Consider the following 19,228-nt stretch of genomic DNA (forward strand, 5'->3'; position numbering starts at 1 on the left):
ACACATCATCTATGAAAAAAAAATAGCTTAGTGTTTCCTTCCTAATCTATATCTTTCTTTCTTTAAAATACTAAAAGCCACAATTCTGTACATCTGAGCAATGCGTGACTGCAGCCCTAAGTTCAGCACAAAGCTGCCTGCCAGGGGACCGACTCCCGTTCCACCTGCAGCACTCCCTGGGCCAGGAGCGGACCCGCGCACGCGCCCTGACAACCACGTCCAGCCACCTGCAGCCCGGCCGAGGCCCCGCCCCTCGCCCCGCCCCCCGGCCTCGGAGGCGGGAGGCGGAAACGCGCGCCGCCGGCACCCCCGTCGCCCCGCCCCCCTCGCCCGGACGCAGCCAATCAGCGGCCGCCTCTTTCGAGCGCCCCGTCGGCCAAAATGGCGGCGGCCGTTGGCGCCGAGTCCCGTGTGTAGCTCCGCCGCCTCGCTCCTCCCGTTGCAAAATGTGAACCGGAGAGGCGGCGGCTGGAGGGGGGCGGCAGGCAATGAGTCGGCGAAGGAAACATGGGGACAGCCCTGGCCTGAAGAACACGCCGCTCAAGGCGGCGGCGGCCGCAGCCGAGGAAGGCAGCTCGGTGGCCGAGCCGGGGAAGAGGCGGCTGAGGTCGGCAGAGCCGCGTCCCCGGCCCGCGCGGCAACGGGAGCAGCCTCCGGCGGCCGCTTCGTGCAGTAAAAGTAACCCCGAGGGTGAGACGTCGGCCCCGCGGCCTCCCCGCGCTCCCGGCGCCGCTCGCAGTGCGCAGACCCGGGGCGGGGGGCGGGGGGAGCCCCCGGAGGGAGCCGCCGCCGCGACCCCCAGGCTCGAGCCGCGCGGGGCGGCGCCGGGCACGGGGCGGGGGTGGGGGCGGGGGCGGCGCACCCCAGCGGGACCCGCGCACGCGGAGCTCGGCGGTGATGAACTCACCGGAAGTCCCCGCGTCTGACGTCACCGCGGACGCCCCGTGTGACGTCACCCCGAGGAACCCCCGGAGCCCCTGCCGAGCCCTTTCATCCCAGGCAATCTTTGGCGTTCCGGCTTTCTTTTTTCTTTTTTCTTTTTTTTCTTTTTTTTTTTAAAGATTCTATTTATTTACTCATTAGAGACACAGAGAGAGAGAGGCAGAGACACAGGCAGAGGGAGAAGCAGGCTCCACGCAGGGAGCCCGACGCGGGACTCGATCCCGGGACCCGGGGTCACGCCCTGGGCCGAAGGCGGGCGCCAACCCGCTGAGCACCCCCTTGCCCGCCCGCCCGCGTTGTGTCTTTTGTAGGATCTTCTAACACATCCTGCCCCTGCCCCGGGAACTGTGACCCCCGCCCCCCCCCCCAAAACCGCTTCCTTTAAAGCGTGTTCTCAAAAACACGACCTACGTTCCCATCTGTTCAATGGGCTCGCGCGCAAGGCAGTTCTGGAATGAACAGACACCAGCGTTTGTGGGGATTTGAAAGTGGTGCTGAGAATTTCCCAGGAAATTGGGAAATTAAATAATTCAAGCTGCTTTGCTTTTTTTTTTTTTTTTTTTGCTTTTTTTTTTTTTTTTTTTTTTTGAAGTAATTAGTGTAAGTTGGGTAGAGGTGGTGATGAAAGGGGGCTAAACAGACTTCTACCGAAGTTTTCCGCCGGGAGCCTTTTGATGTTTGTAAGATGCCATCCATGGATGACAGGTGGTTCCCAAAGCCGCCAGGTTCCAGTTGTAATGGGCGGGACGCCTTGGCTCTGTAGGTTGGCAGGGCTACTTACTGGGTTATCTCAAGACACTTGCTGTTTACGATGTCAGATTTGTGAAGCATCGCAAGGATTCTTAGGTGAAACATTTCAGTCGTTAATATACCTCTGTCTGGGAGGAAATTATATAATTGGGCTAATAAAATAAAAAAAAAATGGTCTAAAGGATATCTGACGTTGGGGTATCAGGAAGCAAAGGAACGCTTAACAACGCAACGATTGTTTTTGTTTTTGTTTTTTTAATCTTATTTTATGTAGAAAGATATGAAACCCCAAAGAGAGTGCCGAGAATGGATTTACTGTCCTCTACCTTCAGTTCCCCTAATGATCCAGACGGACAGAATGATATCTTTTGGGATCAGAATTCTCCAATGATGAAACAGTTAGGTAATTTATTTACTAATTAACATTTTTCATCTGGGTAAATATTTGGCAAGGGGGTGAGGATTTGACTCTAGGATTTCAGCAGGGTAATAACAGGACTTTCATACAACAGATGTGTCTTGAGAATCTTGGGTGATGGTTATGATAGGCCTGTGGTATCAGTGCACAGCGGTTCCAAGCCGGTGCCAATTAAAATTGTTTTCTAAGAAGTGACTGCTACTTTTAAAGACTAATTTTTTTGTTTCGCACTTAGAGAAATGTCTTTGTTCTTTAGGTAAAGGAAGAAAAAAACAGATTTACACCGCAGATAGTGATGAGATCTCACATATCGTTAATCGTATTGCTCCTCAGGTAAATATCGCTAGTTCCGTAGCTTGTTCTAAAACTGAAAACTATGCCACTAGGCCCACGTGTAGTTCACTTGGATGAGAAATGTTTCGTCTTTTACGATTCTCTTTTCTGAAAACAGAGCAGCAAAGGTTACTTCTACCCTTTGTACTTCTGGAATGTACGTCTTGAAAAAAGGGACATGATGTATAATTGGCAATATATATTTTCCTAAGCATGTGTCTTTTGTTAATTTTTTTTAGAGTAATGATTTTCGACTAGAAGTTTGTGTTAATTTTGTTCTTAATGTTGTTTGACAATATATGGCATCATTTTTAAAGTTAGTAAAATAATACAGTCAGACATTAAAATTTAAGCTTTTTAAAGTTCTTTGTGATTGGTATTTGCTGTCTATAGCACACTCTTTCCCAATTGAAATTGTTCTTAGTACTTGAGAAATGGTCATAAAAGTGGAAAGAACACTGGATCGAAGTTAGTTCTGTCTACTTCCTGTACTGGGTGACCATAAGCAAGTCGCTTAAGCTCTCAGAACTTTAGTTCATTCAGCCATAAACTAGAATTATTACTTGGCTTGCTCTCTCCATTGGACTATTATGAGGATTAAATTAGATAAAAATTCTTGATAAACATAGAGCACTATAAATGTGAGGTTATTTTAAAGTTCATTATGATAGTTAAATTATTTGCTGCCATAGAACATTCTCAAAAGTTCCTTTTTCTTTATTTCAGTTCCTGTACTGCTTGAATGAAATAGGAATATAAATTTAATGCAGCTTCTGTTCTGAACCTCTTTACTGTCCTCTCTTTTTTCTTATTTAACAATATTTAAATTCAGAAAACATCTTATTTTTGCTCATTGTCCTCTCTGTAGGAAATATGGGATTTTTTTCCTTGACATACCCTTGGAGAGTGACTACATAATGTTCACCATAAACAATAGATGGCATTGTCCCAAACTGTGGTTATAAGGAATTACCATCATCCAGGTGGAGGAGACAGGAAATAAAGTCTTTCTTAGTGGCTATAAAATATCCAAAATTACAATTAGCACAGTCAAAACAACTCTGTTGCTACTAGCTCTACATTCCATGTTTGGCATGTCATAGAAACTCATTTTACATACAGTTCATTAGTTAAATAGCTTTTATGCCATAATACTATTTACATCATAAGTTAACAATAGATCTTCATTAATTGTGGGTTTCACATGAAAGAAGCATAATAAAATGTGTTTGGACTGGCCAGCTTAAATAGTGATAAAAAGATAGTTGAGTAAATTACTGGACCCTTTACCAAGTGGGCTGGAAATAATAGCTCACATAAAGAAATGGCAACAATATGCAAGTGGTAACTTGTGTATAAGAAAAAAATACAGTGAAATTAGTTGCTTTTAAATGTTACTCTTTTCAACTAAGCACTTTTAAAGCATATAAATCTTTGGTAGTATCAAGGTCTTTTTAAAAGATTGTCATGTTCTCAGAATGACATATTCATGTTTTTTTATTTTTAGGTGAGTTAACCCCTTCAAATAGTTATTTAAGTCACCTTGGTATTTACAGAGACGGCTTTTTTTTTTTTTTTTTTTTAATGCACTTCTATTTTCACTGGACAGTCATTTCACTTTCTTGAGGGATGCTTTTCATAATAGTTTGAGGATGTGTAGTTTTTCATCATTTTTATACAACTCTACACCAAATACTCTTTAGGATTAAATAATGTATTCAAATGCCTTATATAGCACCTGGATTATAGTTAGAAATCAATAAATTATGCAATTATTATTAGAGATATTTTAAAAATATAACAAATAGTATAAAAACATACAAAGGGCTCTTGTGTATATAAGTCGGACATAAAAAGTTGTCATACTGTTCTCTAAAAATTGAATACATTTAAAAATACTTAATAAATGGACAAAAGGTACATTATTAAGTCATTGAGTATTTTCTCTAAATTCAAGGTTGTTGAAACAAAAGTGAAAATATATATTGAGTCTGAAAGTAAAATGATTGATTTACTGCAGTATTTCGTGGAGCTAAAAATCTAGGTTTAACTGAGGTCTAAGAAAACTGCTTATTGATTGAGGAAGTTAAAGTATCAAATTATAGGGACATTTTCACCTAAATCTAGTAAACAAATATAAACTGATATCTTTTTCATGTCTAGCATTTTGCTAGATGCTGATCATAAGATCAGTCCATGCTTTCAAGTATTCTGTAATCTAGTAATACAATTATTTTTAGCTTATGTGACATTTATGTTCATTCTATGTACTATGTTCATTCTAAGTACAAAAATAGAGTAGAAAATGGCTAACCCATTTGATTTGTTGATTTGGTTTATAACTAATGAGTAAACTCATTTTCTAATTTTTTTGCATGACTGAAAGGAGTAGCAAAAACATTGAGGATTAAAATGGCCCTTTCCTACCCTTTATAGTGTTTAAAGTTCTTTTTCTGCTTTCTCTCCTTATTTTTGTCCTTTATGCCTGCCTTATTCTTAGCATCAGTTTTAACATCGCACTTAACTAAATCAGTCCTGAGCTTAATTCTGTGTTCTCAACTCAGGTCAACATGGATTGTCCAACTTTAGATAAAGATTATAAGGGGGTAGGGAAGATTTGAAGAACCAGATGATGAGGAAAGAATTCCATATGTATTTCTATCCTTAATAAGTCAGTCGGTTTTCTCTTGGGGAAAAACAAAAACAAAAACAAAAACAACTGCTTTTACTGTTGAATATGCATTTGTTAATTAAATATTTAACACTTAATTTTGAAAATAAGGAATCATTGGTTCTGAATGTTTTCATTTCCTGAAACATAAATGGATCACTTCTTAACAGCATGTTACTGCCATCCTTCAACTTCTCATTGTTCTGAAATTTGTGTAATAACTATCACCTTACCAGATTTTATTGCTTTAGGAAAATAATTCAATGTAGTTAGTTTTCTTTTTTCTTTCTTTTTTCTTATTTTCTTTCTGTCTCTCTCTCTCTTTCTTTTTTTGGGGTATGTACATGTTTTGTTTTGTTTTTTTCCCTTCTGCCAAAGGATGAAAAACCATCAACAAACTCCATGCTAGGCGTGTGGATTGGTGAGACTGCTATTCCTTGTACCCCAAGTGTAGCAAAAGGAAAATCAAGAGCAAAAATCAGCTGCACAAAGTAAGTTCAAACTTTTCAGCTTTTCTGACATTCAGTGGAGTAAATATTTTTAATAATCTTTTGTTTTGGTTTTGTATATTTATCAAAATGGCTATAAATTTTTTTTTAGTTTTGACATGAAAAATTTTAGACTTAGAATAATTGTAAATGTTAAAATTTTGTTTTAGTATATTTATAAAAGGTTAATAATAAATGAATATTTATAGTGACTCTTAGAAGTTTTCATAGTTAAAATTTCTAAAATGTTTTATCAATAGGTTAAAAACACAAAATCGAGAGGAAGAACTTATGAAATTGGCTAAACAATTTGATAAAAATATGGAAGAACTAGATGTGATTCAAGAGCAAAACAAGAGAAATCATGATTTTATCCAGACAATTTCAGAAGCAGAGACTTTAAGCAATTATATAGATAATGTACAGATGCAGTTATTACACGATATAGTTCCTGAAATAGATAATGCCATAATAAAGAAACCAGGAAAAGAAAACACCCAAATGTCTGTGGTAAATGATCAAAATAGCAGTCAAAAACCATTTGATCAAAATGCTGAAGCAGCTTTTAATGCCATTTTTGATGGCTCTACTCAGAAATGTAGTGGACAGTTCAGCCAAGATCTGTCCGATGCTTTTTTGAACACGAATAATACTACCTTTGGAAAGAAAAGTGCTTTGAAAGAGGAGAAAATCATTACTAATGAAACTCTGGCCACTGAAAAACTGACAGATAAAACCCCAGGATCACTTTTTTGTCAAGAAGACGCTCCTGGAATGACAAAATCATGTGTGACTTCTTATACTGAGAAGCCAGAAGCTTTTAATAAACACCTTGATGCATTTACTACCAGTGATTTTGAGGATGATTGGGAAAACTTACTAAGTAATGAACCTTTTGTTACACAAAATGGCAAAATGTGTGAACTTTTCCCTGCTCCTAAAACAGCTGAAAATCCTGAACAAAAGGGAATTTATAATTTTAACACCAAAAATGATAAAAATAAGTCAAGAATGAATACAAGTCTAGATGCCAGGTTAGGGGATTCAAAAATTTTACAAGATCTCCCTTCAAAGACACATAATGAAGAATCCATAGATTCTGGAAAAGACAGGTTTTCACTGGATCTAAATGATAAACCAAACAAATTATCATCCACTGGAAATAAAATGAAATTTGAGAAATCTTTCAATAAAATTGAGAAATCTTTCAATAAAACTGTTCAAGACAAAATTCAAGACTGTGCAGTTGCATCTAATCTGACAAAAGTAAAAGAAGATACACACACTAAATTTACTTCTAATGTAAATATTTCTGAAAAGTCCACTTTGAACACAGGATATTCTAATGAACGAAAAAATAAGTCCATTTACAATCAGTCTTGTAAAGCACCTGCTAATATAGATCCTTTTGGCTCTGCAGCTTTGGGCAACAAAACCAGTGTTTATAATCCAAATCAGACTAATGCATCAAAGTTAGGTTCTTTCTTTGATGACTGGAATGATCCGTCATTTGCCAATGAAATTGTTAAAGCCTGTCATGAACTAGAGAATACCTGGGAAGCAGATGATGTAGATGATGATTTATTATACCAAGCATGTGATGATATTGAAAGACTAACTCAGCAACAAGATATTAGAAAAGGCAGCAAGGTATCAGAAAGTAAACTTGAGATCAATTATAGTTCCAGACACGGAGCCAAAAACATGTTTACTACATCTAAACAAGAAAGTCAGTTGGTGCAATCAAAGCATTTGAATCCGAGCAGCATTTCAGGGCACACCTCTTTCACAAATAGCTCACAATTAAATAAACCAGTGAAGATGGAAAAAGAAATTTGTGGAAATTCTCCAAGCTTTTTAGGTGCCACAACTAATTTGACAATATACTCTCAGAACTCAAATTGTCAGATCAGTAATCTACATTTTCCCCGGAACAACAGTGATGTTCCAATACAAGTGAACAGTACCGAATCGCTTCTTACCGGAAGTTCAAGTTTGAATGTGAATTCAAATCCTCGGAATACAGAAACTACTACTTACAAAAAAAAATTAAGTAATCAGCATCTATCCCATAGGAGCACAACAGATGGAGCTCAGAGTGACCTTAACAGACGAGTTAGATTTCCTAAGTATACATTTATAAAGATGAAAAATTCTCACATTCTTTCCCAGTTTAATCAAAATTGTATGCCAGGAAATATTTCTGATACCAAAATTACACAGAGTTTAGAGAAAAATAAGACTCCTATCAACCCGTTTTGTGGGAAGACTAATCAACAGCAGTCTGTGGTGAAGCATTCTGAATCTTTGAAACAGCCTTCAAAAGGTATGTATAAAATAGTTTTCCTTGGAAGTTATCCCCTGGGAAAGTAGCTAAACCAGTTATTTGTTCTATTGAATTTGTGTAATATCTAAAATGCAAAAAACTGTGATGTTTACCAGAATTCTTAAAATACAAAGGGTGGGTGAATTATGTTTTCAAAAGACTGCATCAGATTCTTTCCCAGCTTTTAATACAGCAACTAGCATATAGTAGGTAATAAATATTTGGTGAGTATTTTCTGAATTATTTCCTAGAAAATTGTACTTTTAGATATATTGCTCTAAGACTGTGTTTACTGAATACTGTTTTAAAACTTGAATAATCTTATTCCTGTGTTTAACAGGACATTGAGGTGAATATTTGAAAATTCAGAGCATTCTAATTAAACACATTTGCTACATAATATGTGATATAAAACTCTGTTAGTTGTGATAGTTAGAATGTAATTTACTTGCTCAGTACAGCCTGTCATCTTTGGTTCTTCTGATTCCTTTCCCACAATTTTATCAAGTTCCATTGTTTCGGCCTCAAAAAAAAAAAAAAAATACATCTCAAAACTGTCCTTTTTTCTCACTCTTAACTGCTAACCAGCCTTGTGCCAGCCAATATTTTTTGACAAGATTGTAGTTCTTTTATCTGTCCTTTTTCAATTCTAGTCTCCAAACAGTAGAATAATCTTTTAAAAACAAATAGGCAAAGATGGCATTCCTGTGCTTAACCACAACCTTCATTGTTGGCCCATCATTTTTCAAATAAAATTCCAATTTACCCTCATCTACAAGGCCCTGGATTATCACTTCCTATCCTGCCTTTCTTCTTTTTTCTGTCACCTGGTAAGCTTCAACTACACCAGCTGTCTTCCTTAAACAGAATAGTTTCCTAGTTCAGTAGTTCTGACCATGTTATTCTCTGCCCTGCCCCCCCCCCCCATTCCATCTTTTGCTTTTTTATCCTCAGGTCTCAGTTTAAGTATGACCTCCTCACAGAGACCCTTCCCTGCAGTCTATAAACATAAATAAGTCTTTTCTTTGTTATTTTCCATCATCTCTTCCTATTTCCTTCATTTCTTTCATCACAATTTGCAAGTAAGTACTGATTATTGTCTGTCCTGTGTGTAAATACCTAGGCCTACCACAGCATCTGCCACTTAGAGGATGTTTAGTAAGTATTTTAATAAATATCATACGATATGAAGAATCTGTTATTCACTGATACTGTGATGTTTTTAAAAGGGACTGTGTCTGGCATAACTACTTGTACATCTTAATGTCCAGCTCTTTCTCACAGCCTCATGTTTTTACAGATGCCTTTTCCTTCCTTCGCTACGAGGATAGTGCCCCAACATGCATACCCCAGATCTGATCGCCCATTTTCCATTTGTCCTTAAAACACAGTATGTTTCTATCCACGTAGATAATTTAGGTTCACACTCTCTGGGTTTTTCCAATACCCAGTGTTAACTTCTGTTAAGCATTTACTGTGCTAGCTTGTAATTATTGATTTTCTTCTTCAGTCTTCCTCACTTGGGGCTAACATTAGGATTCTTATCTATTATGTAGATCAATGCTAATAAGGTGAGGGAGTTTTTAGCTTCTTTTAACATTAGATCATTGTTTTCTGTTTAGATTCTAGGTGATGCTTTTTTTGGCATTACTACTACAACTTTCCTATTAAATGATCCCACCCTTTATGTAGTTTTTTTTTTTTTAACTTGTAATAGTAATATGCTGGTTGTTTAAAAAGGAAGAAAACAAGATTAATTTTTAAGTAAAAAAAAATACATTTTCTACTTTCTATTTTCTCGCAGCCATACCTCAGGGAAATCACAGTTCACAGTTTGGAATACATCATGTAGAATTTTCTGTGCAAATAAAAACATGTGTGCTTGTTTGTGCTTGTTTACACCTGGGTGCATACAATTTATGTAATAAGATGGAATCATGTACTGTGTACCTACTGTTTGGCACCTTGATCTTGCCTTCATTTAATACAGCTATCTTTTCCTGTTACAGTTTTGTTTCAGTCCTTTTAATGACTACATAGTATGTCGTTATACCGATATACCGTGATTTATTTAACTGTTTCTCTCTTGATGGAAAGTCCAGTTTGGTTGCATTTTTTGCATTATAAACAATCCTCCCGTGAATATACTTCTATGTAAATTTCTCCATGCTCGTGTGATTTTATCTGTTAATTATTGAAAAATTAATGTAAGAGAATGGTTTGAATTTGATGGATGCCATCAAATCTTCCCAAAAGGTATATCAATTTACATTCTTATCAACATTGAAAATGAATATTTCTCTACATTATAGCCTAGATCTTTTCAAACTCTAAAAATTGTAGTCAACCCATAATAATTTTAAATACTTAAATTTATATTTAAATAAGTATAAATAATTGGACCTACTCTCAACATGAATTTATTTTCATATAACTATGTTAAAGACTATAATACTGTTAAAGACTATAATACTCTGGAATATTTGAGTTTTCCCAAAACTACTATCTACCATCCTGTCTGCATTTTTTATGGGTGGATAATCTGTCTTTCAGTTTATCTTATCAATTTTTTTAAGTTTACTGATAGTACATAGGTAATCTCCTATTTAACATTAACTTTCTTGATATTTTCTATGGTTTCTAATTTGTACTTTGTTATGTAGATGTAACAAGCTGCTCTCCTGAGAATATCTCTGACCTAAAAGCCCAATTAACTAATTAACTCATTGCTTTAAGGCAGGGTTTGGCAAACCATGGCCTATCCAGATCCAGCCCATAGCCTGTTTTTATACAGCCAGCATGCTAAGGTGGTTTTCACATTTTAAATATTTGAAAAAATTAGGAAAAGAGTATTATTTCATGACTTCTGAAAATTACATGGAATTCAGATTTCATTGTCATAAAGGTTTATTTGAAAACCGTCACGTCATTTGTATTGTCTGTGGCTGGCTGTTTTCATGCTACTGTAACAGCTGAACAGTTGCAACAAGAAACCATATGACTTTCAAAGGTTAATATATTTACTTTCTGGCCCTTTACAAAAAAAATTTTTTTCTGACTTCTGCTTTAGGATAAAGATTAAGAAGAGCCGCTGTTTCTTTGTACATTTGCAATAGTTCGAGACTTCGCCTTGTATTTTTTATTGAAGATTGAGTTAAAGAAAAGGCTGCTGGGGAAAATGGGTGATTCTCTAAATCAGATTTTCATGGTGTGACTTTATTTACATCATTTTAAATTATTTTCCAAGAATATCACCAAGCTAATTAGTTTTAGGGAGCTATGTCCTTATCTTCTATCATGGATTATTAACTTGTTTTCCTTCCAAACTTATGGTCATTTGAATGCAACTGTGTATGTGTATATTCTGAGTTTATATGTCTCAGCCTCAAGACTAAAATATTAGACAATTAGTCAAGCTAATTATAGAGTATCTTGTAGCATCTTTCTGTAAGGAAAAATAGCTACAAATCTGTGAGATAATTAGTTTAGGAAATAAGGCATCAGAGTAATCTGGGGAGTTTATCTGAAATATTTATCTTTTACCCTGAACACCCTCTCCCATTTCCAATTATACCAAGAAAGGAAGGGGAGGCAGATAATTTATTTTGGACAAATAATCTCCCTTAGTTTAACAAGAGATATATAACAAAGTCTGAACCTTTGTCTAGATTTTAGTGTAAATATTTCTCTGCCAACAATACTACAGATTCTTATTCTTTGAGAGGCTGATTTTACAGCAACATTTTTTCCAATACAAGGTCATATGAATATGAGTTAGAGTGATGGCCTTAATTTTAAAACATCCTTTAAGTGAGAAAACACGTTTGCTAATTTTAAAGTTTGATTCTTATTAGCATTGTATAGATAATCTAATATTTTAGCTCAAAGTGACTAAACGGTGGAATTAAATTCATTTTATTAGAACTCAGTATTTTGGCAGGGATAGAATTGGATGTGTTATTAAAATCAAACTTAATTAGTTTCATTCATTTAAAACACATTGTGTATAGTATATTTACCTGAAGTATACACTAAAATATGCTGCATAGAATATGTCAGAATGCTTCACATTTCTATAAGCTAAAAAGACATTCAAATTGAAGATTTTATTCAGATATTCTGCTTTTTGAAATAAGTTTCTAATATTTATATAAAATGTATCTTCCAAATAAAAATATCTGAAGTGAATTATATGGTTATAGACATGATGGATTTCACTCTAAAACATTTTTCCTGAATGGCTAAAATGAAAATCTTGGAGCTCTTTAAAGGAAAAAATGTTAGTTGAATATTAGTATAGTTTATCTTATAGTAAAAATAAACTCGTTGAGGTATTGGTATCTAATTCATAAGCTTTTGACTGCTTTTCTATTAAACTTTATATAACATTTTAAATCCCAGTTTGTTGATTATGTAAGTTAGATGTCCTTATTCACAAGAATTATGTGTTAGGAAGTTAAAAATGTACAGTTTTAATCAAATGAATTTTATCACATTATGAAAAGGTGTATAAAATAGGGACAGATTGATTGTTCTTTTGGCCTAGGGCACTGTATCTGTACAAGAGACCTCATATTTAGTAGTTTATGTGATTTAATAGTTAATACCAATGTAGCAAATCTGGGTAACAAAGTAAAAACTCATATTCAAGATGACTTTTGTAGTCTAAAAAGAATAATATCTATATTTTGTTTAATTTTTAGAGGAAGAAGAGAAAAATAAAAAGTATTCTCCTGAAGAAATTCAAAGAAAAAGACAAGAAGCCCTGGTTCGAAGGATGGCTAAAGCACAGGCATCATCAGTAAAAGCAGCTCCCACTTAACTTGATTTCTTCTATGAAATATTAGTTGGAAGACTTCACAAAGACAGTTAATAGCTATCTATGATAGGAAATATTTTTTTTTTTGTTTCTCTATGAGAAATTTAATGCTGACTTCTAAAGCATGGACTTCTTTTTATTTGTAATGGACTTCTATTTTATTTAATAAATCAATGTTTGCAATGGTCAATGAAACCTTGCCTTGGAGAGGTATGTGAAAGTAATTGCATATAAGTTTTGGAAATTCAGGAAAGTTAGCAATTACGTTGCAGAATTATACAGAGCAAAGTAGATATATTTTTAAGTATTGTGGGTCATCCAAAAATAGGTAATCTTCTAATTTTTTTCTTATAGTAACTTCTTAACACAAAGCCTTCAACTCACTAAGTAAATAAGACTATTTTTTTATAGTTTTACTTTAACTGTTTCTAAGTTTATACATTTCTGAATTCTAAAAATACTTCCCTATTCTTAGGAACATGTTTGGTGGGAAATAAAGGACTTCAATTTATTTATAAGGAAATTACTATTTTCAATTCCTAATCTGAAGTAGATTTTAATTATAGTTTTCTAAAACATGCATTTTGGAAATTCTCCACTGTTTTTAGGGAAAATGCTGATGTAAGAAGTTTAGAAAAAGGGAAGTAGACCGGCTCTATAAGTAATATAATATTATTAACATTGAGAACTGTCAGAACCTTTTTAAGGTGTCATCTGTTCCAGCTTCTTTATTGTATGGGTAAGAAATGAATACTGTTATTCTGAAGTCACAAGGCAAGTTAAAGCTGTGCTGGGATTAGAATGATTGCTTTCATTCTAATGAACACCTAGACAATTATACCATTTTCTTCAGAGTATTAATTAGTATATAAAATAGCTTGTTTTTAGAAGCATTAATTATTTCATAGTATAAAACTAAAAATAGTAACTCAAAGTACATTAAGGACTGTCTAATAATAAACAATGCTCATTGTTTCTTTTTTTTTTTTTTCATTGTTTCTTGTATTAAAGAATTCATCATTCCAGGATATAAAAATGAGAGTCATTCTCTTTTTAGTTTTCCTGTAACTATTTAATTTTTCCTTAATTAATTTTCTGACTTCACTAATTTATCTCTATTGCTCTATTTTTTCTTTTTTATTTAGAAATAACTAAGCCAGAAAATCTAAGTAGAGGTCATAAGTACAGTAAGGTTGCTCTGTTTATCCTAAATCACTTTAGGAGACCTGATGGAAGTCATAGATGTGAAATACCTATTAGTGCATTTACCCCTATTCAGGTGTCTTAGAGCAATGATAATACCAAAATAATTAAATGTATTTTAAGATATGACTATATAGAGCTATATCACTCTGAAAATTGTGTTTCCATGTATTTAGTGGAGTAACACTGTAACACCTTTTTCCTTTAGCTTTTATTAGTAACAGTCAGGATTTGTGGCCCTTCAGTGAACACAGATGGCTGTGTAGATAGTTCCTCTAGGTTGGCTCTTTCCAATCTCTAGGAAATGTGTCCACACAGAAGAAGGCACAGTTGGTAGTCCTGGCAGCTCTTTTCCAGCTCAAGCTTGGCTGCTGTTTATGCATCTCAGGCTGGTCATGGAAGAACTTGACATTAATAATGCCATGATTACAGGAAAGTCTACTGCAGAGACTTTGCTTATTACACACACACACAGTCAGTCAGTCAGTCGTATGCAGGCATGGACCATACCTTGGGTACAGTGTTTATATCATACTCTATTATCACTAACTTTTACATTCCTGAGAACAGAGGCACCTTACTCATCTCTATCTACTCAATACTGATATCCAGTGGTTACTTAAGTATTTTATGAATTTGGATAAATTCTGATGGCAGAGTTCTGGCTCCCCCAACTCAAAGCAATTTGATTCTGATTCCCTGAGCTATTCAAGATTAGATGTTTGAGGATCAATTTAAATGTGGCCTAACTGATTAGTGTAAGTGATAATTTATCTAAAGTCTAACCATGATCTTCAGTTCTTCCCAGTGATGATCAGAATCACTCATGGGACTCAAAAACAAAACAATAAACTTGTGTTGTTGTACCTTCTTTAGATTTTATAGATAAATACATCTAGGTGTCGATTTCAGATATGTATGCTTTTAAAGTTCATTGGCTAATAGCCAACAAGATTGAAAAGAAACTGTAATTGCTAAACTTATATAAGTTGCTAAATGTTTTCTTTACCATGCATGATTTTAAGAAATTCCCGTAACTAATTTTCTTCTCAAAACAACTATGTAAATAAGACTTCTTACCACCTTTTTACAAAAAAAGAAGCTGAAGTAAGCATTATTAAGTGATGTTCTCAAGGTCACACAGTTAGAAAGTAGTTGGAGCTAGAGTTCGAACCCAAGCAGTATAATTTCAAATACCATGATCTTAATTGTTGGCCATACTGTCATTCTTGGAAACTATTCATAAGAACCATTTGTCTATGGAAATTGTATGTACAGGAAAGAACGGTAACGTTTTGGGCAAGCGTGCCAGAAGACTCACTAGAATTCCATAGCTTGACTGTACAGCTCAGGAGAATTATTTTCCAGTCACAGTTGCTGTATACAGATGACTCCTACTTTCTGTGTACATGAGCGGGTGGGTATGTACTGATTAGGTGAATCCACAGAGAGATCACCTTTTTCATTCAACCACTAGCGTAGAGAAATACATAAAATGTATAGCCATTTAAAATGTCTTCATTTTACTTCACTATTTTAGTAACTTCCGGGTGTTCTGGTTTTAAATCTATTAGGGAACGCTTAATTGCCTAGGCTAAGATGAAATGGCATACCTCAAGCTGCTAGTAAAACTCTGATCCAAGTAATAAAATTAATGTTTCTGGTTAGATTCACACTATATGGAAGACTGATATTCTACATTTAATTTGTTACAATATGTTATTGTTAAGTCCAAGCTCACACAGATTGTAGTTGGGAAAAGGAAAAGTATTTTAATAGTGTTTTCAGATAATTATATTCTCTGATACTACACAAAAATTCAAGAAGTGGTAGTTTCTTAAAAGACAGCTCTAACTTCTGTTTTGAGCTAAGATGGAATCATAAGGAGTGCGTATACTCTTCTTGCTTAAAGAATCAAAGAACAAACTACATGGAAAAGTAGATTTCAAAACAACCCGAGAATGAGAAAAACAGATGGAGCCCTATGATTTTCCCGGCTTCCTGCCTTGAGGGAGTTTCCAGACCATGATGCAAGGCAGCAGAATTGAGGAAGAACCTAGTAGAGACTGTGAGTGAGAAAATGAAGTTGAAGAGTCTAGGGAGACAGTTAGCCAGAGTTCACAGCACAGATTACCTATGAGAAGACTGAATCAGAGATCTGCAGATGATCCCCCTTGAGAATTAAAGTCAGTGCTGATTAGCACTTATGGAGGCTGGAGAAAGAGACATCGGAAAGGATGAGGGAACTTTGAGTGGTGCTCACAAGGGGTCTAGTAATAATGCCAGTTCTCACCAACCAAGGTCACTGGGTAGTAATTTGTCTGAGTGGTAGGGAACAATTTGCCGTAGGTCACACTGCCCTGGGCCCACCCCCAACAAATCATAAACGCAAGGTCACAAAGGACCAAACCATTCCCACATAACTGCGTCCTAGGGCAAAGTATAAAAATATTTAAAGAAAAAAATGCCTAGCAGTTATGAGCTAAAATTAACAATGACTGTCTAATTAAAAATCACTAGGCATGCAAAGAAGCAAAAGCACAACCCATAATGAGAATCAATTGAAGCGAACCTGGATCTGATGTAGATGTTAAAATTAACAGATAAGGATGTTAAAACAGCCACAGGTATTACATGTGTTCAAAAAGTTAAGTAGAAACATGGAGGATATTAAGACAATTCAGACTTTTAGAGATGAAAGCTACAATATCTGAGATGAAAACACTAAGTAGGATTAATGGCAACTTATTGCAGAAGATTAGTAATAAGCTTGACATATCAATAGGAATTACTCAAAATGAAAAAAAAAGTTAATGAACTATGAGTTGTAGAACAACTTCAAGTAGCGTAGTGTATGGTTAGTTAGAGTCTGAAGGAGGAAGTGGGAGGAGAATATACAAGATGTTTGAATAAAATAATAACCTAACAATTTTCAGATTTTATGGAAAGTATTAATCTGCAAATCCAAGAAATTCAATGAACTTGAAGCACAAGGAATATTAAACTACAAAGCCACATCATAACCTGTATAAAATAAAAGCAATAAAGATAAAAACAAAGGAACAAAAATGAATATAACCTAAGAATTTTCATCAGGAAATCTGAGAAGACAATGGAGAAATATCTTTAAAGCACTGAAAGGAAAAACCTGCCTACCTAGAATTCTATACCCAGCAAAATGTCCTTCAAAGGCAAAAATGAGATAAAGATTTCTTTAGATATATAGATTTATACGATTTGAAAGAATTACTGCCATGAGAAGAAATATTAAAGGATGTCTTTTTTAAAGATTTTATTTATTCATTAGAGATACAGAGAGAGAAGCAGAGGCACAGACAGAGGGAAAAGCAGGCTCCTCACAGGGAGCCCGATGTGGGACTTGATCCCCGGACCCAGGATCATGCCCTGAGCCGAAGGCAGATGTTCAACCACTGAGCCACCCAGGTGTCTCTAAAGGATGTCTTTTATTCAAGCTGACAGAAAATGATATTAGATGAGAATGTGGGTTTACATGAGGGAATGATGAACACTAGAAATGATTAACATATAGGGTGATATGTAAGATTTTTTAAAATTATTTAAATGTTTTACAAGATAATTGCTCATACAAAAATAACGTGCAGTTTAGAACACAAAAGTTAAATATATGACAATAGCATAAAGTCTAGTAGGCAAAAAAAAAAAAGTCTTAGCACATTTTGACATGCATGGGCTTCAGTTACGTAACACCAGTCCCCCAACAATATAGTTCAAATTCCTGTTAACACAGTATATTAACTGTGAGTACTTGCATAAAGTACAAACTTTATAGCTAACTCAGTCCACCAATCACAACCCAAATAACAGATGTAGATTCAGACGCATGACCAATCATTGTCACAACTGCCCAGTTGACATCATTCCCAGATCAGAGCTAAGGATTTGGGAGTCCAGTTTTTTATCCTGAGCTACAGCCAGTTTTAAGATCAGTTCTGGCTGACTCCATATCTCACAATCTTTCTGCAATAATAATTATGTTCTACTCTAGATATTGGATAGTAACTATTATTCTCGTGGAACCCAACACAGGGCTTGAACTCACCACCCTGATAATGAGACCTAAGCCAAGACCAAGAGTCAGGTGCTTTAACCGACAGCCACCCAGGCACCCCACCATTATTTTAAAATTTACCCATTCTTTTGCTGGTTTATGGTGTTTTATAGGGCTTCTTGGTTTTGTTTCCTTCTGTTTTTAATACAATTGGACTTACACTAAATGAAAGAAAATTTTAAATGTTTAATAGAAAACATTCCCTTCTTTCGTATGAAGGATTTAGTAGTATATTCTAAATGCAAATACAGACAACGTCGTTTAAGTGCTGAAGATCTCCTGTTCCATTTATAACTCCTAGTCTGTGAGTACTCTGTAAGGCAGAATGAAACAGATGGAGAAAACTCCTTGACACTATTTAGTAACCTCAGATTTCTTTATGGTTTAGTGCAGTTTCAGCTGTGCATCTCCCAAAAGACATGCGAGAAATAGAAAAGGCTAAGGGAGGAACAATGAAAATGAGCTTTAAAATAAGGGGTATTTTCACATGACCACATTTAAGAATATTTTAAAATAAAATTTAGTCTTAAAAACACCAACTAATTACTTGCCTGACTGCCTAGCATTGTAACTGTTCGATTTTTTTTAAGCAGTATTTAAAATAATTGCCAAGAAAAAGAAATGAGGCAGCTAATAAAATAGGTGAAATATTTGAGTAAAGTATATTACATATAGATAAAAAATATACATTTGAAATGTGCATTTTATAGCTGTAAGATATGAAACAAGCACATCATTATCTTTACATCCTGGTACACCAGAAGGAAAATTTAAGCCACAGGGACAACAGTGCTTTAAACCCTTGGAAAATTAATACCCCAAATTTCTAAGCTATAATTATTGCCAAAGCTATTGAAATAGCATTTCCAGGACTCGGCAATGGTGTACTTAGAACCACAGTTCCGGGCTCTCTCTACATTTTCAGCACATATGGGTATGTCCTTCACTAATAAACTTGTTCAAGTAACTCATCGATACCCTTTACTTAATAAATTACACCTTCTACCAATGCACTTTTTGTGATGTTCAAAGTGTTAGTAGTGGTTCAAAAGAAACGACATCTTTGGGCAGAGTTGAAGAAATATAGCTTACTTTCGTTTATAACAAAATGTTTGAAAAAAAAATGTAGAGAAAAAAATTACCAGGTAGAGGTACTCAACTAGCGATTTGAATACTTCTACGTATGCT

General features: G+C 35.5%; 1 protein-coding gene and 1 long non-coding RNA gene across 8 annotated transcripts in view; one reads left to right on the forward strand and one right to left on the reverse strand.

Annotated features, from left to right (window-relative positions):
* Positions 1–946, reverse strand: part of LOC140595875 (uncharacterized) — a 135,352-nt gene extending 134,406 nt beyond the window's left edge. For both annotated transcript variants that reach the window (XR_011997817.1, XR_011997818.1), the window contains exon 1: positions 908–946. This is a non-coding gene — a long non-coding RNA (uncharacterized lncRNA). The remainder of the gene's footprint in view (positions 1–907) is intronic.
* Positions 339–13,783, forward strand: ETAA1 (ETAA1 activator of ATR kinase). 6 transcript variants are annotated; one of them, XR_011997815.1, is made up of 7 exons: positions 339–690; positions 1,967–2,095; positions 2,367–2,443; positions 5,493–5,605; positions 5,863–7,928; positions 10,999–11,136; positions 12,632–13,783. XR_011997815.1 is itself a non-coding variant. In XM_026017802.2 (6 exons), the coding sequence occupies exons 1-6, from the start codon at positions 489–491 to the stop codon at positions 12,748–12,750; spliced, it is 2,706 nt and encodes a 901-aa protein (XP_025873587.1). In that variant the 5' UTR covers positions 339–488; the 3' UTR covers positions 12,751–13,783. The 6 variants fall into 6 exon arrangements, 4 of the variants coding, with proteins under 4 accessions (XP_025873587.1, XP_025873589.1, XP_025873590.1 ...); XR_011997816.1 differs by having other exon boundaries at positions 363–690; positions 1,971–2,095; XM_026017802.2 differs by lacking the exon at positions 10,999–11,136.
* The last annotated feature ends 5,445 nt before the right edge of the window (positions 13,784–19,228 follow it).

Source organism: Vulpes vulpes, chromosome 16, assembly GCF_048418805.1.
Source record: "Vulpes vulpes isolate BD-2025 chromosome 16, VulVul3, whole genome shotgun sequence".
Taxonomy (NCBI): Eukaryota; Metazoa; Chordata; class Mammalia; order Carnivora; family Canidae; genus Vulpes; species Vulpes vulpes.